The sequence below is a fragment of the Paroedura picta genome, chromosome 12 (assembly GCF_049243985.1).
Source record: "Paroedura picta isolate Pp20150507F chromosome 12, Ppicta_v3.0, whole genome shotgun sequence".
Taxonomy (NCBI): Eukaryota; Metazoa; Chordata; class Lepidosauria; order Squamata; family Gekkonidae; genus Paroedura; species Paroedura picta.
In genome coordinates this window covers 9,903,123-9,930,506 of record NC_135380.1, presented here as the reverse complement: position 1 = coordinate 9,930,506, position 27,384 = coordinate 9,903,123, and the positions used below count along the sequence as shown (strand labels likewise).

Here is a 27,384-nt window from a genome sequence, read left to right as displayed (position 1 = left end):
AGGGAGAGGAAAGGAAAGGTGTTTGTAAGGGGGACCACTTGGGCATGAAATTGCGGTCGCTGTGGGTAGGCAGGTAGCTGTGAGTTCCTGCATTGTGCAGGGGGTTGGACTAGATGACCCTGGAGGCCCCTTCCAACTCTATGATTCTATAAACCATTTTGGCACTCCTTCAGGTAGCGAAAAGCGAGGTATAAAAAAACTAGCTTTTCTTCTCTTATTCTACATACGAATTAAATAAAATACATAAATAAAATTGAATTGCTTGGAGCGACTTAGATGCAGCCACAGGTTGGTCAGAAACATGCTGCTGTGGATCACATACACATGGGAGACTCAGAGCCATGGCGTCTTTTGAAACCTTACCTCGGCTGGTGCGCCCCATGCACATGTTGTCTGGTGTCACCACTTCCTGCTTGATGGTGAAGTAGTCTGTCTGCAAGGCGTCCATCTGCACGGGGTCCCGGAGGAGGATGGGCGGGTAGTCGTTCTCGTATTTGAGGGACAGGAGCTCCTCCGAGCTGATGGGATGGAGGGTCTGGTAAGACTCTGTGATGAAACTGGGCTCGGAGAACTCTGAGGGAGGAACACACTGAGCATGCTCAATACCATAACCTGCAAGCAGAACGAACGGCATGAATTAAAGGACCAATCGAGGAAGGACCGGAACGGGGGAGAAGGAAGCAGTGGCCGCAGAGAAGGATCTTCAGGGGGTGTATGCAGAAAAGCCAGAGCGGCTGACTCAGGGCTGCCCTGGTCTGAGGAATGATTATTATGACCAGAAGTAGCCATAATTCACTGCTCAGTGAGCTGGGCCCATACCCTGTTGTCTCTTTGTAGCATTTTGACAGTAAAAAAAAAATGCTATGAACGCAACATATTACACTGTGTCCCCAACATCTGACCACTCCAGAACAACTTCAGCTTCGATGGACATCTTCCTATTCTATATTGATTAGCTCATCTTAAGGATTTGATAGTTTCGTCCATTTACATCGTAAAGTAATCCCGCAAGGAAGTGGTTCGGTCCACCTAGTTGATTTCATTTATTAAAAGCGTTTCAACCAATTACAGTGGTGCCTCCTGGGTAACACATTTATTTATTAGATATTTATATCCCACCTCTTCTCCCCCCCCCAAGGAGGTTCCAATTAAGTATTTCTAACACCACTATTTTAAAACAATGATCAGCTGCAGGGTGGCAGGCTGTTTGATTAGGATCTTTGGAAGATATGGTTTGAATCTCTACTTCAACCATGGAAGCTTGCTGGGTGTACTTGGACTGGTTGCAGATGGTCACCCTAGCCTACCCCACAGGACCGTTGTGAGAAAAAGGAGGGGAGGAGAATGGTCTAAACCGCTGTCAGTCCCAACCGGGAAGAAAAGCAGATGTAAATACATAAAGACACCAAAAAGGCATTTCCATTCTTCAGTAGGAAACAGAATTGCCCCTTCCAAGCTGCTGCCTAATTCAACATATACAGGCATTAGCTAAGCCTATGTCTTTTTCTTTAAAAACATCCATTCTATTGAATCTGCAACAATTGGCACAGAACCCCGGGGTCAGCTAAAAGTTGTACAATGTGATCAATGCCAATTCCTTTCGCTGGGTGGGTGGCAACCCTGGAAGAGGCTTGTTCTCTTTGTACCGAAGGGTGAGGGTTGCTAAAGGCATTCAGGAATTTATGGCTGGATGGCCAGTTCTCAAGTCATGGTTGACCCCCCCCCCCCGCCCCCCGTGGGTGACATAGCCCCTTGTAGATTTCAAGTGGGCAGCCAGCTATTAATGGAGCAACTCCACAATACCGTTACAAATCGTTCCTGACCGTGAATACTTTTTCCCTGAATGGGAGAAAAGATTCCGGCTTGCTCTTGGAGCTGAGCTTCACGAGCCCCAAGTTCACATTCCAACCCTCGGTCCCAATGGACAGACAGACCGCACGGCTCTCGTTTCCAGTGTCCTGTCCAGGAAGCAAAACAAATCTCGCCTCCAAACTGTTGGGCACTGAACTCTGCCTACGGGTCTAAAGGAAAACAAATGCAGACTTACTGATGAAGTAATCCGATGAATAGCGGGATTCTGGATAGGTGGGGTTCACGCCGTTGGTTGGGTATGGCTTGGCCTCCTCTGCCCCAGGGGAAGAAAAAAAAAAGGCTCGTTACATGAGAATATTCACACAGTGCTTTTCAGGCCACTTCGCCGTTTCCCTCCTTTATTCTCAGAACAAACCCTGGAGGGAGGTAAACTGCAGGACTATTACAGAAGAAGACGAAGACGAAGACGAAGACGAAGACGAAGACGAAGACGAAGACGAAGAAGAAGAAGAAGAAGAAGAAGAAGAAGAAGAAGAAGAAGAAGAAGAAGAAGAAGAAGAAGAAGAAGAAGAAGAAGAAGAAGAAGAAGAAGAAGAAGAAGAAGAAGAAGAAGAAGAAGAAGAAGAAGAAGAAGAAGAAGAAGAAGAAACTGAAGAAAGTGGTTCAGGAATAATCATCTCCCTAGAAGCTAAAATGACGAAGAAGAAGAAGAAGAAGAAGAAGAAGAAGAAGAAGAAGAAGAAGAAGAAGAAGAAGAAGAAGAAGAAGAAGAAGAAGAAGAAGAAGAAGAAGAAAAGTTGGTTCTTATATGCCGCTTTTCTCTACCCGAAGGAGGCTCAAAGCGCCTTCCCTTTCCTCTCCCCACAACAGACACCCTGTGAGGTGGGTGAGGCTGAGAGAGCCCTGATATCACTGCTCGGTCAGAACAGCTTTATCAGTGCCATGGCGAGCCCAAGGTCACCCAGCTGGCTGCATGTGGGGGAGAAGAGGGGAATCAAACCCGGCTCACCAGGTTAGAAGTCTGCACTCCTAACCACTACACCAAGCTGACTCTCCATGACTAAGGGCCACTTCCAAACAAGAATTTGCTTCTTACATGGGCAGCACTGAGGCCCAAACGAGACAAGGTGGCATCCCTGGGAATGCCCCAAAGATATCCAAGTTTGACCCTCAAAAAATAGCAGGAGAGCTATGTGTGGTGGCAGCAAAAAGTGCCATCAAGTCACAATCAAATAATTGATTGATTGATTAGATTGTTATACCGCCCTCCCATACGGCTCTGGGCGGTTTACATCTACTGTCACGGGGTGATACATGGAACAACCTAAACGTATAACATAATAAAAAGTAACATCAACAATAATCCAACATTGGTTCTAAATCAACACAATATCAATGGTTTTGATCAAGACCAATAGAACTGAACAGTAACTTAGATAAGGCCCCCAGAGAGGTAAGACTGGTTCAGGCCAAGGAGTGGATGTCTGAGTGGGGACCTGTGGATATTATTGAGTTTGTTCGGTCTCAGGCAAATGCCAGGTGGAGGAGCTCCCTTTTTTGACAATCCCATTGGGTTTGCCACTGCCATTACCTGCCTCTGTGTGGCCACCCACATTGGTGGCCTCCATGCAGTAACCAGGCTGACCTTGCTCTGCTTCTGATGAGGTCAGTCTAGTCTGGCCCATCCAAGTCAAGGCGACTAATTCAGCTGTGCTCTTCGATGCTCATTTCCCAAGTTTCTCACCGTGACCCTTGAAATCTGCTTGGTCAAATTCCCCAGGAAGGATCTTTTCAGGAGCCTAAGAGCCATTTTGCCCAGAAACCAAAAGCCTGACAGTATATAGTTTTATTCTGTTCCTATTTTTGGCAGAAGTGACTCAACTTACCACAGGCTGTATAACAGGGACAAAAATGGCAGTAGATGGAGGGGGAGGGGCTCTTCACCTTCACGTATCTGGCTATTTTCGAGCTTTCTTTTCAAACTGCCTTCCCAAAATAAATCCCGCTTCCCGGCTGTCGCCGATGCCCTCTGCTTGACTGCAAGCCTTAGTGGAAAGCTGCTGAAGGCAACCTGATCGCACCCCGACCCTGTGGTTATCCACTCTGCACTTTGGCAGACCTCAGGATGAAGGAGGGGGGAGGCACAAAAGTTCCAGCTTTCTCAGTTCACACAAGACTTGGCTTGTGGTGGGTGTGCCTGTGTTTATTTCCCTTTCCTTAGTCCCTGGGAGAAGCCAACATTGAGGTACCTTGAATGAGCCTGACTTCAGCAGAAATACACATTACAGCCATTTTGTTTCCAAATGACCTCTCCAGAAAGGAAATGCAGGAAGGGAAATCATGGGAGAAGAAAGGGGCTTCCGCTGGAACCAGGAAGAAGCATCTCCATGAAAAACTGCCAAGAGCATCCCAATGGCACCTTATCAAGGGCCTGCCTTGCTCCTGAGACAATACAGCCCCCAGGAAGGCAACAAACATGGCCGGTTTATTGAGTTTCTGGTGGGATTCATTTGGTTTGGGGAGGTCAATGATACAAGCTTGGCCAAGACCTTGATGTCCTGAGCTGGATGGCCCAGTCTAGCCCAGTCTCGTCTGGTCTCAGAAGCTAAGCAGGGTCGACCCTGGTTAATACTTACATGGGAGACTACCAAGGAAGTCCAGGATCACTACAGGAAGGCTGGCAATAGCAAATGACCTCCCATTATCTCTTGCCTTAAAAACTCCTTGAAGGATCACCAGAGATTGGCTGTGACTTGATGGCACTTCCCACCACCTCCATGCCAGGGGTAGTCAAACTGCGGCCCTCCAGATGTCCATGGACTACAATTCCCATGAGCCCCAGGGCTCATGGGAATTGTAGTCCATGGACATCTGGAGGGCCGCAGTTTGACTACCCCAGCTTAGACGGACATACTGATCTTCCATTAGAAAAGCTTCAGAGATGTCCAACTCATGCCACACGAAAGTCATGATGGAGCTGTCATTGGAAGCAGATTCCCTAAGTTCGGGTCATTTCAGTGCAAAGTTTGAGAGAACACCTGAGGTGGACTGCATGACACTCAAAGTACAGGTGCTCCCGAAATCACATTCTTGACATCCTGGCCATACCTTTTTTTTTTTTCCCACTTACGAAAAATCAGTCGCCAACACTGATGGGAAAGAGATGTTTGAAACACCCAGAACGTACCACTGCCAGCCAAGCAGAAGGGAAAGACAGCTGCACTTCCCACAGCTGAACATGTTTACCTTCGGAAAGCCGCAGGTGGCGATAAAATAACATATGCCTGTCAGTGGCTTTCTGGGAAGGAACAAAATGGCCCCCTCCCTTTTCTGTTCCCCAAAACAGCACAATAAGGCTCTGTCTTTACAGACGATAGTAGCCTACAAAATGGTTGGCAAACACCTCAGCGGACGGACTCTGTTTACAGTTGGTTTGGCATGTCCTCGTTTTATTGTCTGGGCTTGAGTTTGGCTCTGTTTTTCTCCCAATGTGTCAGTGTGTGACTCAGGAATAACTGGAGGCTTCTCATGCCTCCCCCCCTCCTCACCCCCCCTTTTTTTTCTGAAAGGAAACTCAAGTAATATCCACATTCTCACACATCAAAATGTTTCAAGCACATCCACCCAAAATAGTGGGTTTTTTGAAAGGTGGCACCCCACATGTGCTCCATCAACACAATAGGACCACCCCACACCCATGATCTAGTTCAGGGGTAGTCAAACTGCGGCCCTCCAGATGTCCATGGACTACAATTCCCAGGAGCCCCCTGCCAGCGTTCGCTGGCAGGGGCTCCTGGGAATTGTAGTCCATGGACATCTGGAGGGCCGCAGTTTGACTACCCCTGATCTAGTTAGATCCTTTTGAATGATGCTTCTGGGTACTCATTATAATTTTAACTTTTAACTCAGATGACCTCAAGGGAAGAATTACGAGCATCCCCAGATTCACCTATTTCGCAGCCATATGAAAGGCTGCAGAACCCAACCAGGGCTCCCCGGCACTACAACAGCAATCAAGTTAATTGCCAGGAAGTTTGCAAGGAGGGTGTGCCGTGCTAAACTCTGAATGCCTGGAATTCAAACAACTTTTGGTTCTCAGAATGTTGGGGCTTCTTATAACGGCATGAATAACATCAGGGGAAATGCCAAGCGCTCTTGGGATGGGAAATGCTTGTAGATTTGGGAGGGTGGAGCCTAAGGAGGGCAGAGTTTGGGGAGGGACTTGATCAGGGTATAATGGAGACTTCCATGAAACTCTAGGGTTTCTTGACAGCCCTGGAAGGGTTTCCCAAATGGGTGGGGGTTAATTTTTAATATATTTTAAAATTTTATTGTTTATCGGGTTGTATGACCATATATATGTCAACAGGGACCCCCCTCCCTAAAAATGGCCAGTGATGGTCCAGGAGGGAAGGATCCCGAGACAGAGATGTGCACAGTTCTGCCTCCAACCATATTCTGCACAATTGTGCCACTTTTGAAGTTTCTTGAAGTCTGAAGAATATTTCAGGGGGTTCTCAATGATAAAAACGTTGAGATAGGCTGGTATAATGTTTTAGAGTCCCCCCTCCAAAGCAGCCATTTTCTCCAGGGGGATAGACCTTGGTCATCTGGAGATCCACTTTAATACTGGGTGACCTCCAGGTGCTGCTCTAAGGTTGGCAACCCATCCATGACCCCTTCCAATGTTTCTTAACCAGGTAGCAGAATGTTGCAGCTCCTTCCAAAACAGATTGGACACAGATTGCTCTGTTGTGTGTTGACTAGAAATCCATAGGGCAGCATTCTATTTTCCCCAGAGGCTTAATGTTCCATTCAAACAACCTTTGAAGAATCCTCTTTGTCACAGAGACTCTTTTCTGCCGCCTCTTCCAAGGTGAGAACAGCAGTAAACACTGCCAGGCTAAATCGATGCACTGCAGCATTTAGAACACTGAGTTCTAGACGTGGAGACCCCAGATTATCTCAACAGTGCTGCACAGTGCCTACCATGTCTCTAACCCAGCATTCCAGATGTTTACTTGGACCCCTTTCCCTGTACCCCAGACCTCTTGAATTACCTTTCTGCAGGATCTCCAGGTGTTCCCAGAGAATATCTCCTACAAAGTCTGGTGCCAGTTCAATGAAGCAGTCCTTTCCCAGTCCACACAAGGCAGCTCCGTTCATGCAGAACTTCTGGAAGTCCACGCCCTTCAGGCTGAACTCGTTCACTGCCCACATCACCCAGTCCCGCACGTGGCTCTCGGTCCACTGTTGAGGATCTGCACCAAGAAATCACAGAGCAAGGGATTTAAAAGGTAGATGTCCTCTTTCCCATTGAGTTCCACAGCATCTCATTTGACAAGGCTGGACTAAGAGCAGGGGTAGTCAACCTGTGGTCCTCCAGATGTTCATGGACTACAATTCCCTGCGTTTGCTGGCAGGGGCTCATGGGAATTGTAGTCCATGAACATCTGGAGGACCACAGGTTGACTACCCCTGAACTAAGTGATATATTACCCTGTGTGCACATTTTACAGAGCAGAAGAAATCCCCACCCCACCCCACCCTTCCCCCAAAAAAGTTTACACTGTAATATCTTAAATAAAGCAGAGGGCAGCAGCAAACAGGGGAAGAATAGGCAATCATTCCAGCTGCCATAGGGCAGTCATTCCAGCCCTTTTCAACCTTTTGACCATGAAGGCACGGCTGAAATATTTTTCCAGCTTCAAGGTACCAGGAAGTGATGTCAGCTGGCCATGATTTCTTGCCATGCCCCGCGGAAGTGAGAGGACAAAGGTTTAAATGACCAAGGCCCCTCCCCTTCCCACCCCTCTGGTCCTATCATTGGCCACTTTGGGAGCGGGCAGATCAACCTGCCGAAATAAGGATAGAAATCTGTCTAACTGGGACTGTAGCCAGGCCCGTCTGCATGCACAAGAAGTGCCTTCTCTCCTTCCCATGAGAGCAGCCATTACGCCAGTCTGCCGCATGACAAGCTGTTGAAGAGACAGTTTCAGAATTGCTGGGCCATGTCCCACCATCTACCCCATCTGAGACTTCTTTGAATACGGTGTTAACACACTGGTGTGTCAAATACCTTTGGGGATTCCCAAGCGTTGCTGTTCTTTCGTGAAGCCACTGAAGGTGGCTTTTAATGCCTGGGACATCATCTCTTTGCTGCTTGGAGTCAACAAAGGCACGTCCGCACATTCCATGTCTGAAGGAGGTAAGAACAAACATGCATGTAGGCAAAGTTGATTCAGAAAGGGGATGCATCAAGGAGTTTAGAAAACCAGGACAAATCAGCACGCGCATTAGGCCCTCTGCCTGGCAAAAGGTCAACACTCCAGCAGAGGGTTGAAGGAGATCATCTTCAGAATGTGATTTTTGCAATGGGATTCTTTGGTTCTGTGAAACCAAGTAGGATCCCTCCCTTTATTTTGGCAGGATATTCCTACCATCCGAATAAAATTCACCTGAGCGACCTATGCTCTACTCCAGTGGTTTCGGGAAGCTAAAATAATGGCCCTAGGTATTGGCTTCCACTAGGACTGCCAGTCTTCAGGTTGTGCCTGTAGATCTCCTGGAATTACCATGATCTTCTGACTATTGATCAGTTCCCCTGAAGGAAATGCTTTGAAGGGTGCACTCTATGGCAGGGGTAGTCAACCTGTGGTCCTCCAGATGTTAATTGACTACAATTCCCATGAGCCCCTCCCAGCAAATGCTTGGAGGGGTTCATTGGAATTGTAGTCCATGGACACCTGGAGGACCACAGGTTGACTACCCCTGCTCTATGGCATGCCCTGCTGAAGTCCCTTCCTTCCTCCAACCCCACCATCCCATAGCTCCACCCTAAACCCCCAAAGATTTCCCAAGCAGGAGTTGGCAACCCTAGCCTCCATCCACCGTGGCATTCAGGTCTAATCCGGACAAACAACATGGGGCTCTGGTCCTTGAGTCACTCTGGAATCTGCCCCCCGAGACCAACATTTTTGATTTCTAAAACCATCTCTCCATAATCTCATGCTGATTTACTGCAGGGAACATTCACATGTTCCAAATGCTTTTCGTGTTTTGAAGATGCACTTGTTTTGGGTCTGAATCTGAGTACTCCATTAGGGACAAAAATAATTCATCTGCAATGGCAGAGTTGCCAACCTCCAGGTGATGGCTGGAGAGCTCTTGGGATTACAACCGATGACCGGGCAACAGAGACCAGTTCACCTGGAGAAAATGGCAACTGGGGAAGGTGGACTCTATGGTATAATACCCCATTGAAGTCCCTCCCCCCCCCACCTCCCAAATCTCCAGGTATTTCCCAACCTAGATCTGGCGACCCTAATGTAACTGGATGAGAGTGGAATAGGCAAGGGGATGAATAAGTGTGCAGAATGTACCCTGTTGAATATATTAAGATTCAGTTTCAAAAAATGCATTTGTTAGTAATTTTGGCCTCATTATCATCAGAAATTGGAGTAGGAGAGAGATAGCAACTTCCCCACTGTTTCCAAAATGATATTTCTGAGCTTGGTCTCCCCAAGTGCCCCCATTTCAAGTCATTTACTTAAATGTTAATTAAATAAATACCTTACTGTTTTACATAGATATTGAAAAAAAATCTCAGGAATAATCAAACTAACCACTAACTGATAACCAAAGCTGGCAGGATACCTTCATAATCTGAATACAATATTGAAGGATTTGCTAGAACAGAGTCCATTAAAAAAAGAAAAGAAAAACAGGAATCTTGAGACACCTTAAAGAATAACAAGATTATATCCCAGCGTCAACTTTCATGGGCCCACATACCTGCGACAAAGCGGACTCCAGGTCACTATTACCCAGATATATAACCTTGTTATTCATTAAAACCTTGTTACTTTTTTTGCTGCCGCCAGAACAACACAGGAAGCCCTCTGGAATTATTAAAGCTGCACGCAAAAAGGCGAAAGAGTGTGGTTGTCTTTCTTCTCTTTTCCCAGGGAGAAAGAAAAGCTTGTAGAAACCGTAACCGAATAAGTAACCGATTCCAAGGCATGATTTAAAGAGCAGTCACTGAGAGAGCTGGAAGGTTTTATTAGCAGGGCTTTGGAGAAATAAACATATCCTGGAGCTATCTCTGCAATCCATCATCCCCTTTGAGATAACACCCAGAGAAAGTGGCCCACTACACCTTTCCCCTACCTAAAGCAGCTTGTTGTCGTTTGATGCTTGGCTCTGTGTGCTCAAAAGTTACATGAGACCACCCAGAAGCTGCTCAATCACTTAGGCAATCTGGTTCGAGGGCAACTGGGTGGCTATGGGAGAGTGACTTGGATGCAGCTGGGAGAGGGGGAAGGAATCTAGCCTGTTTCCATGCTTAACCAACCTTAAACAGACTTGCACATGTACAAAACAAAATGTGAGTCCAATGGCAACTTTAAGACCAACAAAGATTTATTCAAGGCGTAAGCTTCCATGTGCCAAGCTCACACCTTGAATAAATCTTTGTTGGTCTTAAAGGTGCCATTGGACTCACATTTTGTCGTGCTACTTCAGAACAACACGGCTATCCACTGGAATCGATCTTTATGTAAGGCACAAGTACAAAGCAGACCTTAAGGTTGCCAGCCTCCAGGGGGGGTCCTGGAGGTCTCCCAGAATTACAACAGATCTTCAGATAACAGAAATCAATTACCCCGGGGGGAAATAGCTGCTTTGAAGAAGAAGAAAAAGAAGAGCTGATTTTTTGCACCCCATTTTTTTAAAATTATCTGACGGAGTTTAAAATTGGCTCACAAACAACTTCCCCTTCCTCTCCCCACAACGGACACCCTGTGAGGTAGGTGAGGCTGAGAGAGCTCTGAGAGAAAGTGTCACTGGTCCAAGGTCACCCAGCTGTCTACATGTGGAGTAGGAGTTGGGGCTCAAACTCAGTTCTCCAGATTACAGGTGGCCACTGGCCGCTCTTAACCACTATACCAAACTGGCTCTATATCTTGTGAAGGTCAACGGTGGATGTGGCATTATATCCCTGTAGGGCAGGGGTAGTCAACCTGTGGTCCTCCAGATGTTCATGGACTACAATTCCCATGAGCCCCTGCTAGCAGGGGCTCATGGGAATTGTAGTCCATGAACATCTGGAGGACCACAGGTTGACTACCCCTGCTGTAGGGTTTCATTCCTCTCCAATTCCTGCCCTCCCTAGGCTCCACCTCCACCACTTTCCAGAGATTTCACCTACCCAGGGCTGAGTTCAATAGGACTTCCCACGAAATGCATGTGGGGCCATGCAGCCCGAGAAAGAAAACTGTAACCAGATGAGTGGCACGTTAAGAGCTTCACTGGCTACTCTTGCCTAGGTAGCCGCTATTAACAGGCATTATCTATTTGATTTTGGCTTTCGGATCCTCTCGGCCTGGATCCGTTTTTCCTCTTTGATCCCTTTCATCTCAGGCGCTATCAGCATGCCTCACTTCTTAGGTTTTGCAGCCCATCACTAAAAAGTAGGATCAAGCCCACGCTTGCAACGTTCCGCTTAGACCAAAGAGCTTCTTGCAGGTGAACGGTTTTATCTGCATAATCTAATAGAACTATCGAAATGAAAACAGAGACTGCACAGAGGTAAATGGATGAAGACCATGACCTGGGTGGCTGAGGATACGCTGGTTTTGCCAGATCTCAGAAGCTAAGCAGTCAGCCCCTCGGTAATACTTGGATGGGAGACCACCAAGAAAGACAGGGCTGCCTGGTGCTTCCACACTGTTGGTAGGGGAGGGGGGCACTCTCCAGGACCATCCCACCCCCCAGCACTTACCTGAACCCAGAAGAGCATCTGGTGTGCTTATGTCACCCAGAAGTGAGGGCATCAGAGACATTGAGTGTGATACGCTGGCTTTTGGGGAAACTCTACAGCAAAAAAGTGATCACAAACCATAGTTTCCCCCCAAAACCAGATCATTACCCCCTGACAACCCCAGCATGCCGACAACAATTCTGGGTGACATCAGGACATTTTTCCTGGTCCTGGTAATGGGAGCAAGGGGGGGGGGTAAGGATCACTGCAAACACAGCTGTTTTGAGGGGGATTCCCCCCTCCGCTTTCTGAAATACCACTGCAGGGGAGCCATGCCAAAGCAGGGGGTCCCCCCCCATCCCAGTGGGGATCTGACATCCCTACCAGGGTTGCTACACAAAAGCAGGCTAGGGCAAATAGCTTCTGTTAATAACACTTGCTTTGGGGTCACCACAAGTCGGCCACGAATTGGCACCAGATGGGGAAGAACCGCAGAGCACAATCCGATGCATGTCGAATGAGGTTTACCAAGCCAGAAAGCAGATTGGGGCCTTTTGCCATGCAGCAGCCTGGAGTCTGGCATCCTGATCCCAGCCACGTTTACTTAGAAGGAAACCCTATTGGTTTCAGTGGGATTCACTTCCAAGTTGGGAAATGTAGAATTGTACTGTAAAGTGCCGGGTGGTGAAGAAGGACATGGCCTTTGACAAACATGATGGACTTCAACTGGAAGGGAGGCCATATTAAAACATTTCCGCTAGTTTTACTAGCCCGCATACAACATCCAGTGCCTGAGAGTGATACTCATTCAGCTATGTGAGAATAACTCTGCATTTTATCAAAATCCACTTGGCAGTACAGCAAAAGTACATTTTAAGAATCGAGAAATCGCTATCTTGAACCCAGGACACTGCTCAAGGTAAGACTGGATAAAAGCAATTGGTAAAACCTCCGAATAGCAGCAAATTAGACTAGAGATAATAAAAGAGTTGAGCAACAGATGTGAAAACTAAGTGTGAGTCCAGGAGCAGCTGTTGTCTGAGGCAGGATCCTCAACTAGACAGAATATTGATCTGATTGGTCGGATTTCCTTGCAGGGGAGGTTTGTCTATATAAACTGTTTAAACAAATAAGAAATTTTTTACAAACAGAAAGCCATTTGACTCGAAAACATTATACCGGCTTCGACAGGATCCGCTCTGTTGCAGATCTGCTTATTTAAACAAATGAAATCGTAATCAACACACAGAGGTTAGAAAAGAGAGAGGGCGAAGACCCCCACATTCCTCCATCTAGGTTCCCCTAAAGCAGGGGTAGTCAAACTGCGGCCCTCCAGATGTCCATGGGCTACAATTCCCACAAGCCCCTGCCAGCATTCGCTGGCAGGGGCTCGTGGGAATTGTAGTCCATGGACATCTGGAGGGCCGCAGTTTGACTACCCCTGCCCTAAAGAATCAATGCCAGGAGCCATCCTTGTCGTTGGCGATCACAATTCCAACCCACATTTTCATCATCATCAGAAGCTCCTCCCGGTGCCCTTTCACATCTACCCACCATCCTGCACAGCAGTGAGGCCAAACCTGATGTCCTGATTGGTCATGGCGGAGGAGGCTGACCTTGTTAGCCCTGTCTGCTTCCCCTCCCGGTCTTCCGGATCTGATGGATGGACAGGAAGGTCAGAGACCAAGCTCACGGTTGTCTTCAGCAGGACCAAGATATCGCCCTCTTCCGCCTCCATCCCTGCCCCCACCCCAGGCTGCTCAGGAAGGCCGGCACTATCCTTATCACGAGGGCTAGAAACAAAGCCATCTGGTTGACAGGCCCTTGAAACAGCAGGAGGAGGAAGCAAGGAGCACACCGTACCGTGGGCATTTTGCCACAATCATTTATTAATTCACCATTGGGGAGACCCATACAATTGCCATGGGAAATGCCATGGGAGAGCCAGTTTGGTGTAGTGGTTAGGAGTACGGACTTCTAATCTGGCATGCCGGGTTCGATTCTGCGCTCCCCCACATGCAGCCAGCTGGGTGACCTTGGGCTCGCCACGGCACTGATAAAACTGTTCTGACCGAGCAGTGATATCAGGGCTCTCTCAGCCTCACCTACCTCACAGGGTGTCTGTTGTGGGGAGAGGAAAGGGAAGGCGACTGTAAGCCGCTTTGATCCTCCTTCGGGTAGGGAAAAGTGGCATATAAGAACCAACTCTTCTTCTTCTTCTTCTTCTTCTTCTTCTTAGTAGCCCTCCATATAAGAACTGGCTAGCTGGAACTAGAACGGCCAGCAGGTATCCACAAGTATGTTGCTGTCACGGCTAACCAGCATTGGTGGATCTAACTTCCATGAAGGCATCCAAAGAATTAAAGTGAAATCAAGGGGGGCCTGTCAGTGGACAGACTTTCAGAGTTTGGTTCCCTTTCAGTGAATGGAGATTCAAACATAAACAGCTTTGCCTCGAGCCTCCTGTGGGAACCGGTTGACTTATTACCGGCTGTTCCCTCCCCACAAGTGGGGGGCTTGCAGGATTTCTGGCCTCCAACCTGAGGCAACTTGGCTAGCCCCAGACACAGGCCTGAGAGGGAGTTGAGTTTTCCAGGTGGCAGGCTGGGGGAAAGAGGGGGTGGTGGTGGGGGAGACGACTGTTTGAGCAAATAAACCCAGCTGAGCCCCCAATTTATTTAGGTGGGATTAGCTAAAATTTGTCTGCACTTTTGAACTGTTTTCACAGAGGCCTGCCTCTCACTCCCACGCAGGAAGCAGGAGCCAAGACGGGCTTGTTCCAATTAGGACTCCCAGCATTTTGTGCATTTGGGCTGGGGAGGCAGAAGAAGGAATATCCAGATGTTGGCTGTTTTAGAAAAGGTGAGGCTGCCCCTTCTTTCACTTGTGCGGAAGTGCTAACAGCTGCATTTTCACTGGCCCTGCAGCCTGGTTTTGTTGAATCTTGTTCTTGTGCCTTTACCAGCAAGGCTAACACACACTCACACACACACACACACACACACTCACATACACAAATAGCAGGCACAGATTCTCCGGAAAGGAGATTGTGAGTGACACTATTTCAGCAGGGCCGATTTAAAGGACTTTACAGCCCTGCAAGGTAGATTATTCTTCTTCCTTTGCCCCAGAAGGGATCTGAGATGGAGAGATGACAGCCTGCATAAGAACCACCTCCTGTATTTGTGTGAGGGAGAAGATTTTAACTAGGGGACAATTCTTGCCCTTCTGATGCTTTACAAGCCAAGTGGTAAGGGGGGAAAAATCACTAGCTGCTAAATTTCCATGCAAGGCCAACAAGAAGTCCAATGCATGAACTGGAAGTGATGTCATCATGTTGCCAACATCGCAAGTACACTCTGGCATTTGGGTAAAAACTCTCTGGTAAAAATCTATCAGAGAGTTTTTGACCAAATATCAGCGTTCTTACTGATGACTTCTCTTCTGGTACATGCCAGAAGTGATGTTGATTCATCATCAGCAATGCCAGCCTAAGCCTCTCTTTGCTACCAGAAAGACCCCCTACTTGTTGCCAGGCATTACCTGGAAATCCTGAAGGCCAGCAAGAAAAGATGATAATAATCATGTTACAGTATGGCTATCATTTGTGAGTCCCCAAACCATTCAGCAAGCTGGTATGTGTGTGTGGAGGGGAAAACAGCTGGAAAAAAACTTCCACCAGCAGTATGATGTCATTTCTGGGGTAAACCCCAAAGTGATGTCACACCACTCTAGGATTCAGCGGAAACTCTATAGCCAACTCAAAGAGTATCCCCTGAATCCTAGAGCAGAATGGTTCGACCTCTAGGTTTACCCTGGAAAAGGCATCATGCTGTCAACACAATGGCACCCTCCAATTCCTTATCAAGTGACAACTACCATCTGGCAATCCTACATTCTTGGAGTGTAAGACTAATAATTGTGAATGCAGTTCATTCTATTTTGCCATATTTATGTGTCACTTTCTCTCTAATGGGAATCCAAAGTGGCTTACTCTCACAACAATGATATGGCTATCCACTTGAATCTATGCTATGTTCGGTAATTCAGAATTTTGGCCCCGCCTCTGGCATGAGAACATGCTTAATGATTAAACCTGGGAGGCGGGACCCTGCTTTTCCATTTTTATGGCCAGCACCATCCTTTCCTTGAACCTCAGATTCTGCTTGGCAAGGAGGCCGCTAACACTGGCCACCATGACAGTTCAGTCGTCTTTCACGCTCTGAGCTTTTCAAATGAGCTGTGATCAAACTGCGGTGGGTAAAGTATTGACACACCAGACAAGTTTCCTTCTGCTGCTGCAGCCTCACTTTGATCTCCAGGACAGATAGAACGGGGCTGGTGAAAAGCGGAAACTACGAAACAAGAGGAAACCGAGCCAAAACAGGGTGTGTTTTTCCGTACCTAATGAATCCTTGATGCAGCCCTTGATTCTTAACATGTGTACTAAGAAATCACAAAGAACTGAAAGGCAAATAATAACCAATGCTACTTTTAGTCACCTTCGATCTTTTTTTTTTTTTTTAACTTGATTATAAGCTTTTCTTAAAAAAAAAATCAAATAACAGGTTTGGCACTTTTAGTCTATCGGAATCCCAGAAAACATGTCAAAAAGGTCAAAGGCAGATGACAAGGATCAACGCCAAACTAACCAAATGAAGTTCATGGCTGAACAACTTAGCTGAAAGAAACCACACCAAGGGTGTGTTCAAAATTGCCTATCATAACTTGACCTCTGTTGAGAAAGCCAGAAAAACAAGGCATTAACAACTGGAAAAGATTAGCTGGAAAATGTTTCATCCATTGCATTCCCATGCACGACACACAAACCAATGGCCTCATTTTCACAAAGAGCAGAAAAAGTTGCAAACTTGGGTCTACAAGAGAATATGCACAACGGAAGACTGCAAGCCAGAAAGAAATCCTATAAAAAAAAAAATCAGGTTGAAGAAGGTTTAGTTTAGAACCCTTCTCCCAGTTGCGTTATTTTCTATTATGCTCCGCCATGGCTAGCATAAACCATGATTTGTTAGATTAATTAATCCATGTTAAGAATTCTAGTTACTTAAACCATGACAATGGATGAATTCTAAATGCTTGTGCCTTAAAGAATTAAGTAGCCTACCTCTAATTACCATCTGTAGGGGTATGTAAGAGGCAGGGATGGGCATGTGCAGAGATAAGGCGATTCGGACCGTTTTCGATTCGGCCCAAATCAACTGACACTGAATCAATTCGTCCAAATCACTGTAGTTTTGCTTCGGACAAATCAATTCAGATACAGTTGAACTGATTTGGTGCAATTGAAACAAAAGGCGCATTTCAAGTCTATGGGGATCGAATTGAGAATGCCTACTCAGGGACTACGGAATCTATGTTTTATTCACATTTCATCTTTTCTCAGTCTGTTGTATTTGCAAATGCAGTGTGTGCTTCTTATTTCCTTATTAAACTTCTTTTCATTTTAATACAGTCAGGCTGCTCTCTGTAATGCATGTTAAACTCCTGTTCAATATACACATACCACAGGTGGAAACAATAGGCCACAGGAGTTAATCTCTACTCCCCTAGTAGGTAGCAAGTACAAAAGGGGATGGAGACGCAGACAGAAACTGCAAAGTGGCAGAGAGGGCTGAATTCAAACAAGGAAATAGAACTCCACCTTGATGGTGGCGGCATTTGAGAGAAGCAGAAAGAAACAAGCCAGAGTGTCATCGCAAGAATGGTGAAACCAGAGAAATGGAAAGCTCCAAAATCGAACGTGAGAACGTGATGTCAACGCTCTGCATGTCAGAAGACGCAGAAGGTCCTGGGAGTTTGTTCTGCTTTCTAAGCCCTCAAGTGCCTGCACCATTCTGAACTGTGCTCTTGAAGAACACAGTCATCTGTTCTGTGGAATGCTTTGAAACTGCTGCATGGGCAAAACATTTATCATGACTTAACCAAATCGGGGTACCCAAAGCAGAAAATACAACAACATCCATCCAACCAAACTCCTCAAATTTCCATTTGTGGAAGTAAATTTTGCCACTTCCCTCCTCCTTTGGCACATCCCTTTTGTGGGTCTAATTGGACAATGCCTATCAAGCTATGCACAAGAGTTTTTAATTAGATACTGACGTAATTTTGGTGTGTTATTCTGACTGTATAAAAATCTGTACCCAGGGTGGCTCTGGGTGGGCATTGAATTTTAGACCTGAGTCACAGCGTCCCCATTTTTGATTCCTGCAGCTATTAAAATGGTATCTTAAAAGCATTCTCTGGTATTATGGTATTGGATCGCTTCCCACAATGGGTAAAAACGAACCTATATTCACTAACAGTGGCCGTATCACTCTTGCTTTTAAAACCAGTTAAGATTTTGGAACGGAATGGAATTCCAAACGGAAATCCCAAACTGAATATGTGATTGTTGTTGTTCGCTATGCCGTGTTTACTGCTGGCCATTGGAGATCTGCATTCGTGTCTTACTGAACCCACGATATAAGAAAGAGGTTTCCTTGGAACCTCTTATAATGATGCCTCAAGTCATTCTCCTCTGTAAAAGCTTTAAACCTCTCTCTCTCTTTTACTTTTTTCAGCAGACATCCTCCCCTGGGAGAATCAGCTCTAATCCCTGCTAACCTCTTTGCTAAATAGCTCTAATCCTTCCCAAGGATAGTCTGAAGAGGAACAGGGGGGAAGGGGTCATCCAGGCTTGTAATGGACTCCAAGACCAGAATTCAAGGGAGGGGGTAAGGTGGGAGAAGGAGCGCTGATTGGGAAAGAGGCTGCTTAATAGTCTTTGGAAGGGAATGAGGACAGCAGGGATCCCCAGCCTTTTAGAGTCTGTGACCATTTAGTATGGAAGAGGAGGAGAAGAACAAGATAAAGAAGGAGGAGGAAGAAAAGGAGAAGGAAGAGGGGTCTTTTAGACCTCGCTTTTCACTACCCAAAGAAGTCACAAAGCGATTTACAATCGCCTACTCTTCCTCTCCCTACAACAGACACTGGGTAAGGTAGGTGAAGCTGAGTGAGCTCTGGGAGAACTGTGACTGACCTCAAGTCACCCAGCTGGCTGCATGTGGAGGAGTAGGGAATCAAACCCAGGTCTCCAGATTAGAGGCTGACACTCTTAACCACTACACCAAGCTGGTGAGTGCCGATACAAAATGGCTGCCATAAAATGGCTGCCGCAGGTCAAGCCGGCTACAAAATGGCTGCCGCAGCTCAGCTTTAGTTCTTGTGCTGAGATGAGAGTGGCTGCCAAAACAACAGCCAGCATGATGTTGTGATTAAGAGTGGCTGGCCTCTAATCTGGAGAACTCAGTTTGATTACCCACTCCTCCTCCACAGGCAGTCAGTTAGGAGACCTTGGGCCAGTCAAAGTTCGCAGAGCTCCCTCAGCCCCACCTCCCTCACAGGGTGTCTGTTGTGGGGAGAGGAAGGGAAGGCGAATGTCAGCCACTTTGAGACTCCGTTGGGTAGAGAAAAGCGGCATCTAAGAACCAACCTTCTTCTTTAAAAATGTGCACAGACAATCAAATCTGCAGTGGCAAAAGCCCCACCTTGCCTTATCCACTTTCTAAGAAGACTTCGCACCAGGAAAGGAGCAGTTTGGGTGCCCTGGTGAGGATCTTGGGGCTGCAGCGTCTCCTAGTCCAGGCTTCCTCAACCAGGGGTTTATGAAACCCGAGGTTTCTTGATGGCTCCAGAAGGTTTTCCCAAATGGGTGGGAATCAATTAATTATAAATATATGTATGAAATTTGTTAAACATTTATCGGGTGTTACAGCCATATACGATCATGTTGCTTCGTCTCCCCTCCCAAAATGGCCAATGATGACAACTGAAGAAGAGTAATGAACTAGATTACCCTCATATGATTTCTGGACTCAAAACGTTACTGGAACACTGCAGGGGAAAGCCCCAACAAAGCTGATCATGTTGGAAATACTGTTTTGAAGCATTCAAGTTGTCCATTGTAATGAAGTTTTCCTTTCCCTATTGAACCTCACAATGACCCTGCGAGGTAGGTTAGCCTGGGTGCTTTGTGACTAGTCCAAGGCCATCTGGTGAGCTTCAGTGCAGTCCAGGGATTTAAGCTTTGTCTTCCAGGTGCTGACTTACAACCAAGACGCTAGACTACTCAGCCTCTCACTAATTCTTAGTCATTCTCCCCCAAAGCTAATTGCTCTTTTACCTATATATATACACACACAGCTATTCATTTGCTCGCTCGCTCACTCACTCACCCATCTGGGCATGGAAATTCCCAGCAGCAAGCTGAGTGAAAGCCAAAGATGTGTCCGTGTGTGGGGTGTGTGTCGCCCCTTCACTGAAGTGATTCGCCTCCAGCAAAGTCAGTTGTTGTGTAATGCTAGAGACACGGAAACAGCATTAAAAGGCCAAGAAATACCAGATGGAAAAGGCAGAACCTGCGAGGAGTTAGCCAAGGGTCTCCAACACGAGTGGCATTTCTGATCTTGGTGGGAGAAGAGACTGCAATGGAAGGTGGGGGGGGGAGATTCTGTTGAAGATTTAAAAGATCATTCCTATACGGCCTACCTCACAAGGGTGTTGTAAGAATAAAATGGAGAAAGGGCGAGCCGTGTGTGCCGCCCCATATTCCTTGGAGAAGGGCAGGTTAATAAATACATTGTTATTAAGTGACAATGACAGATGAACAATGATTGGATCACAGGGAAAGGAGTCATGCCAGGTGGTCTGAAGAACAGAATGGGGACTTGGTGCTCCTTACTGAGGGCCAGTTTCTTTGGCCTCGGAAATCAGCTTTTGTTTTCTGAGGCTGAGCAAAAGACCCAGATCCCCCGTTCATCTGCCAGTCTGGATCTCAGGCCCCCGGACATTCGATCTGTAGCGTTGGTTCTGCCAAGCTGCGGAGGCCGCTGAAAAATTCTGCTGCGGCCTCCGTTGGCTTTGGTCCGCCAGCGGTTGAGAAATCCAGAGTCTCGTAAAGGTTCTGACGAAGGCAAAAAATGTGTGTCTGTTTGTGTGTGTGTGTGGGGGGGGGGGGCTTCTTGACCGCCAGTCAGGCGGGCTCTTTTCGAACAAACTTTTCCAAGACATGCCGTGAGATTCCTCCGGCCCCTCCTTCCCGAGAGTTTGCTCAGCTCGGCTCCCGCTGGCTGATTCAAGAGACAGTAATGGGGCTGTTTCCTCCCAGTGAGTAACCGAACTGACACGGGGAGTGGAGCTCAAGAAAGCGGGGATAGATGAAAGGGCAGGCGGCGGGCCGGGAGGCAGAGCACCCAGTGGAATGACTCCGCATGCCTGGCGCTTGGAGTCAGAGGAGGAGACGGCCCGGATTTGGCAACCTCCTGGCCGCGGCTGCGTAACACACTGCATTAGTCACTGGATTAGCAAGATGCATTTTCACACAGGCTGGCTTGCAGCCACATCTGGGCAACAGCAGGCTCGACGCCTCATCCTCTCCCTCCCCCTCCCCCTGAGCAAAGATAAATTCCAGTTTGAAAATTCAGGCTAGCAATTGGTAGCCCTTTGAATGAGATTTGAGCGAGTCAGAGGTCATTTCCGTAATGCACAAGAGTGCTTCGTCAGGTGTTCAGTGGCGTGGAGGAGAGGGGCTGATAGAAAACCAAGATTGCCCGGCTCCAGGTGGTACCTGGAGATCTCTCATGATGGAACAGTGCCGCACTCACCTATCACTTTTGTTCATCGAGGTGCCTTCTGTACGGATGCACATTGGGAGTGTGCTTGCACAGGCCAGCCACTGGAGGTTCTCTTGCAGCTCCCTGGACATTGCTTTAACTCTCCAAGGGAAGCCCCTGACCTAAAAGCAGCTGTCAAATCAACTTGTCCCCTCCTCTGGTGCAAACTCACCAGAGGGGAGAGACCTTAGCAGGGTACAATTCTATTGAGTCTGCTTTGCAAAGTGGACATTCCCCCTCTCCCCCAAGAACTGACCTCTGCACCCGGAAGGTCAGTCATAAAAACAGGAGATCTCCAGGCCTCACCTGGAGGTTGGCAAACCTAGCTGGGATCAGACTTACTATTCCTGTGGGTGCAACACCTTCTCCTCCCCCCTCCTCCCACAGCAGCCCAAAAGGCTACCCAAAATGATGTCCCCAGGAGGGAGCGGGTTCCCTCTCTCTTCTAAGAACCAGGAGGGTGTGCATTTTGGGTGGCAGCAGAAGGAAGGAGGCAGGGAAACGTCACTCTGTGGACAGAAAAATTTGTGCCTGAGGAAGCGTCTCATTTGCATCCACTGGGTGAAGAAGAGATCACAAAACCCCCCTGGTGCCAGATCCTTTGTCCCACTCCCAGGCAGAAACCCAAGACCCTCTTGGTGGGGTCCCGTGGGAGAAGCCGAGTCACAGAGCTCCAACGCCAAGCACATCTGGGCTCTGAGCTACAGTTAAGTAAAGGCCTCGGGTTCCTCTGGAGGAGCTCTAAAACCTCTCGATGACCGATCCAAAGCAGCGCAAGAACATAAGCAAATACGACATGCAGGGATTTGCACCGGATAATTTGACATGCAAACTGGGGACAGGGCTGAGCATCAAAGGCTGCATCCTTTGGGGCATCTGATGGGGAATGTAATCGGAGAAGGTTTTGTTGAAACAAATAAAGGTCTCTGTGGATTTCGGTCCAACTTCCCACAGATCCAGGCAGTGTCCTTGTAAAAGTGTGTTCTTGACCAACTGGAGGCCCATAGGCAGGACACGCCACAAGCCACCCCTGCCTCTGCTGCCCGGCAACAGATATTAAAAGTACCCTCCTGTTCTGTAATCATGGTAGCCACTGGAAAACGCTGCCCCATCTCATTGCCTGCTGCCCAGATGCATAATTATGAACAGTCTGCTTTCTGCCACTAGCCGGAAGTCCCAGAATCAGTAGGGGATGCGCCCTGGGGGTTGCCGCCTAGGGCTGCCAACCTCCAGCCATGGCCTGGCGATCTCCCCAAATCATAACTGATCTCCAGCCAACAGAGATCTGATCTCCTGGAGGAAATGGCTGCTTTGGAGGATGGATTCTGTGACATTGTACGCTGCTGAGGTCTCTCCCTTCCCTAGCTACACCCCCAATATCTCCTGGTATTTCCCTACCCAGAACTGGCAACCCTATTGTATCTTCTCACTCCCAGAAAAGGTCCTGAGGAGAAGAAGGATCTTTCTCCTCTACCTTTCTATTCTGACAAATCTTATGAAAGGGGGAAAAAAACCCTAAATTATTTCAATTATAAAAAGATTTGTGTGTTGTCGTGTGTTGCTGCTGACCTGTAGCAAACCCAGCAAGGGGGCATTCAAAGGAGAGGAACTTTTCCTCTGCAGAGTCTTTCTTGGCAGTCTCCTATTCCAAGTACCAACTCTGCTTAGCTTCTGAGATCAGACAGGATAGGGCTATACCACGCGTCCTCCCCTCCCAGAAGCTGCAACACAAGACACAAAATCCACTGAAAAGCACTGCTGGGGAGAAGATGCTCAGTCCCTACAGTAGCCTCGTTTCCGTTTTAACTTCATCAGTGAACTTTTTCAATATAATGTGTTATTTCTTTAAAGTTGGATTCTACAAGGATGCTAACAAAATTAGTCTTCAGCAAGCAACCTGAAGACATATATCTTGATATTCAAATTCTCTTTTATACTTAACATTTAATATCTCACAGCAAAGGGTCTACTAATACCTGTGGTCCAACAAGGTAACCATCCTTTAGGAAATCTTAATGGACTTGAAGAGCTGTTGGGCCTGCAGAAATCTGCCCTGGACAGAAACGTTTCAGAGCATGCAGATCAACCAAATCCCCAGGCTAATGTCTGCAGATCCAGGTGAAACAAAATCAGAGACCAGTGGCCCCTTTAAGACCAACAAAGATTTATTCCAGGTGTGAGTGCTTGCACTCGAACGCTCATGCCTGGAAATAAATCTTTGTTGGTTTCAAAAGTGCCACTGGACACTGATTTCACTGTGCTGCTTCAGACAGGCTAACACGGCTGCCCACTTGGATCAATCCAGGTGAAAGTCACGGAAGCAGGATCTGTGTTTAGATCAGCCACAACAGCTTGGGCAGCCCTGGCTGGAAAACGCTGAAAACATCCCTAAAAGATCACCCAGGTTTTATTTATGGAATGCGCTTTTGTGTGCATGCTCCCTTTGTCAGAATCCTTAAAGGTATATGCTTTCATGCACAGGCATACTTTGTCAGCTATCTGGGAAACTGGGCATGCACACGGAAGCATATATACCTTGAATAAAATGTTGCACGTCTTAAAGATGCCCCTGGACTCAAACTTCATTCTCAAAAGGACAGCAAGTCAACTTTGGGAAGCATCCTCTACGATTGCGCAAAACCCCCAAACAAACCCCAAAACCCAGCCCCCTCAATAAATATCCAGGACATTTCATGTTTAATCATTTGACATGTTGAAAATTAAAGGAGGGGGACAAACCACTGACCCCTTTGGGCCTCCGTGATGAAGCCTACCTGGAGCCCAGCACAGTTTGCCTCTTGCCCCTAAAAGTTCTAGCGCACCTGGGAAAAATGTGAGAATCCCCTGGGATCGATAAATATTTATTACGCCGTCCACAATATTTGGACTGTGAATGTAAGCATGGCCTCGCGCCAGCCAAGTGAGAAATCTCTTGGCCTGCCTCACAGACCGATTTAACTTGATATCTGCCTGCTAAACTAAACAATGAAAGAAAGTGTGGGGAGGGGCGCACTAGGGCAGGGGGGGGGAGAGGACCAAGTAGCCAGCTCCAGGCAGCCTTGCTGGGAGAAGCGAGCCCGGGAGCAAAGACACAATGTGGACTCTGTCTGGCCCTGAAGAGATCTTTACACCTTTGCTAGTTTGATCTAAACTTGTGAAATTATACCTAGCAGCATGTGCACACATACGGTACTGAAGGAATAAGATGTGTTTGGGGGGGGGGGGCAGGGGAAAAAATAGAAATAGCATTCAGATGTTGGAGTGAGCTTTCTGTTTCTCTGCCCTCCTCTCCTCACATGGCAGGGATCAATACGCAATTTCCATTTTTTGTTTCGTTGTTCCATCTGGACTGGAAAAATGATGGGTCACACTTGCCCTTCCAATGAAGACAGAAGAAGAGTTGGTTTGTGTGCCCCATTTTTCACTGCCCAAAGGAGTCTCAGAGGCTTATAATCGCCTTCCCTTCTTCTCCCCTGTGAGGCAGGGGAGGCTGAGAGAGCTCTAACAGAACCGTTCTGTGAGAGGAGCCCTAACAGGACTGTGACTACTCCAAGATCACCCAGCTGGCTGCGTGTGGAGGAGCGGAGAATCAAACCCATCTTGGCAGATTAGAAGCCGCTGTTCTTAACCACTATACCCCGCCAGCTCCTCCAGGTAGCAAAAAGGGTTTTTCAAGGCAAGCGAGAAACAGAGGTGGATTCCCTGGCAGAATCTTCCCTCTTGTTCTTCCGTCCACGTGTCAGCCCTGCTTGGCTTCTCAGCACTGAGGGCATTTGGTTACACCTTGCCTCCTTCCCACCCCGCCCTGTGTCAACAAAAACAGTGGTTGGCAGGTTGAAAGCATTATGCAGTCCCCGTCTGCTGCTAAATTTATTTTGCTTTTTGGTTTGGGCAGTAGGTTTCACGCTATAAGGAGAGACCCTTAGATCCAAGGAGAGTCTGCCTGGTGATCAGCCAGATACCTCCAGGAAACCCTCAAGCAGGGCAAAAGAAGGACACTAGCTCTCCTTTGCTGTTGTCTCCCCACCGGGCACCAATTCAGACCTTTCCTGCCTGGGGACCTCTTAGCCACCATGGCGCTGGGCGGCTGATAGACTTCTCCTCTGTCAATTGGTCTAATCCCTTCACAAAGCCGCCTAAAGCGGTAGCCCATACCCCATTGTCTGGCAGTGAATTGCAGAGATTGTGAAGTGTGAACAAGTGCCTTCCTTAATCTCTCCTGGATCTACCGCCAAGCGATTAGGCAGCCCCGGAATTCCAGCATTATGGGGCAAGGAGAAAGAAGTTTTCTCTGTCCGCTTCTTCCACCCCATTAATTTTCCGTGGCCTCCCTTACTCATCTTTCCCTAAATAAATGTTCTTTGGATTTTTTTTTCCTAATTGGGAAGATGTTCCAAAAGCCTTGATCATTTGGGATGCTTTTCCACATTTTGTTCAGCTCTATCATTTTCCGAAACGGGGAGACGACATTCCACGTGCAAATCTTCGAGCAGGGCAGGGGTAGTCAACCAGTGGTCCTCCAGCCAGTGAGGACCACTGGTTGACTACCCCTGGAGCAGGGCATAGCTGTTGGGCTGATGATCCCTTCTCAAATAAATAGCCACAAGAGTTGACGTCGGGGGTAAAACGCCAGCTTCAAATCCCCACTTTGCCGTGGAAGCTCACTGGGGGAGCTTGGGCCAGTCATTTTCTTTTACTCTCATCTACCTTGCAGGGTTGTTGTGAGGATAAAGAGGGAAGAAGATCCTACAAGCTACTTCCTCATTGGGGAGAAAGGAAGATTAGAGATACCCATATAATCAGGCAACAGAGATCAGTTCCCCAGGAAGGACAGGTGCTTTGGAAGGTGGCCTGTAAGACACTATACCCCATTGAGGTCCCTCTCCTCCCCCTAAAATCACAAAGTCCACAGGTACTCCCTGGAGATCTGGCCCTCCCACTCTTCATCTGAGTTCCAATATAGCTCCTTGAGGAGATCTCACTTTCTAAATTCCTTTATCACAAAATTGTTCTTTTATTCTAGTATCTTTCCAAAGGTTCACTTTCCAAAAGCCAATTTCTTTCTTTCTTTCTTTCTTTCTTTCTTTCTTTCTTTCTTTCTTTCTTTCTTTCTTTCTTTCTTTCTTTCTTTCTTTCTTTCTTTCTTTCTTTCTTTCTTTCTTTCTTTCGAGTAGCCGTGTTTGCATCGGAGCTCTTGAAGAAGTCTTGCCTGCACACCAATAACTTATTCATCTTGTAACATGTCAATTAGACTTTTATCTCTTCTCCCCCATCGTTCTACAGACCCCCACCCTGGGAGGGAACTATGCAAAACAACAAAGCCCATTTCCTTCCCCCTGAAGCCCTGCTCAGCATCCCCTGCCCTCCCCCCACCTTTCCTTTTCAGAAATCCCCCGCCCTTCTCTGAGCACCTTTGAAGTTTTCATGGTGAGAAACGTGCTGAGTTCTTTGCTCTGTATTCCCCCCTACCCCTCCCTTGTTTGCCTAGTTGTTCATTTAGACATAGAGACTTCATGTTTCTTCACAACAAGACCCCCAAAGGACCTTGCAACATTGTTCTCATCTGGTCTGTTTTATCCTCACAACAACATCCCTGCGAGGTAGGCTCAAGGCCAGTCGGTGGGCTTCCAAGGCAGAGTGGAGAGTGGAACCAGGGTCTCCAAGTTCCTAGTCTCAACCTCTAACCAGTAGCCCAAACCCACTCAGTAATTTTTTTAAAGGACCTATTTGGTCATCAAAAGTGCCATCAAGATGAACTGGGGGGGGGGGGGTTTGCCATTGCCTGCCTCTGCACAGCAAACCTATACTTCCCTGGTGGTCTTCCATCCAACTACTAACGAGGGTTGACCCTGCTTAACCTATGAAATATGACAGATAAATACATACATATGTCTTTCTTCTTGTCTCCTGCCCTTCCCAGTAGCTCAGGGCATGTGACAACAGGAATTTAAACACTCAGGGTTATATAAAAACCAGCCCCATTCAGTAGAACTTGGGGGGGGGGGCTTCCAGATCTTTCTGGGAGGGGGGCAGATGAGACCAGGTTGTCCTTGGCCATCCCGGCAGGGCACAAAGGACCTGTTTACCATCAACGGAACTAAATAACACTGACTCTGAAGGAATGTTATAGAGTAGTCAGGA

The 27,384-nt window shown here is 47.4% G+C and overlaps 1 protein-coding gene across 3 annotated transcripts in view; it reads right to left on the bottom strand.

Moving 5' to 3' along the window:
• ETS1 (ETS proto-oncogene 1, transcription factor) overlaps positions 1-27,384 on the bottom strand; it is a 103,007-nt gene that overhangs the window by 13,575 nt on the left and 62,048 nt on the right. For 2 of the 3 annotated variants that reach the window (XM_077304909.1, XM_077304911.1), the window contains 4 exons: positions 7,892-8,011; positions 6,873-7,073; positions 2,048-2,125; positions 364-612 (listed from right to left, as the gene is read on the bottom strand). In XM_077304909.1, coding sequence (XP_077161024.1) covers positions 364-612; positions 2,048-2,125; positions 6,873-7,073; positions 7,892-8,011 — 648 coding nt within the window. The remainder of the gene's footprint in view (positions 1-363; positions 613-2,047; positions 2,126-6,872; positions 7,074-7,891; positions 8,012-27,384) is intronic. The other variant, XM_077304910.1, reaches the window with a different exon arrangement.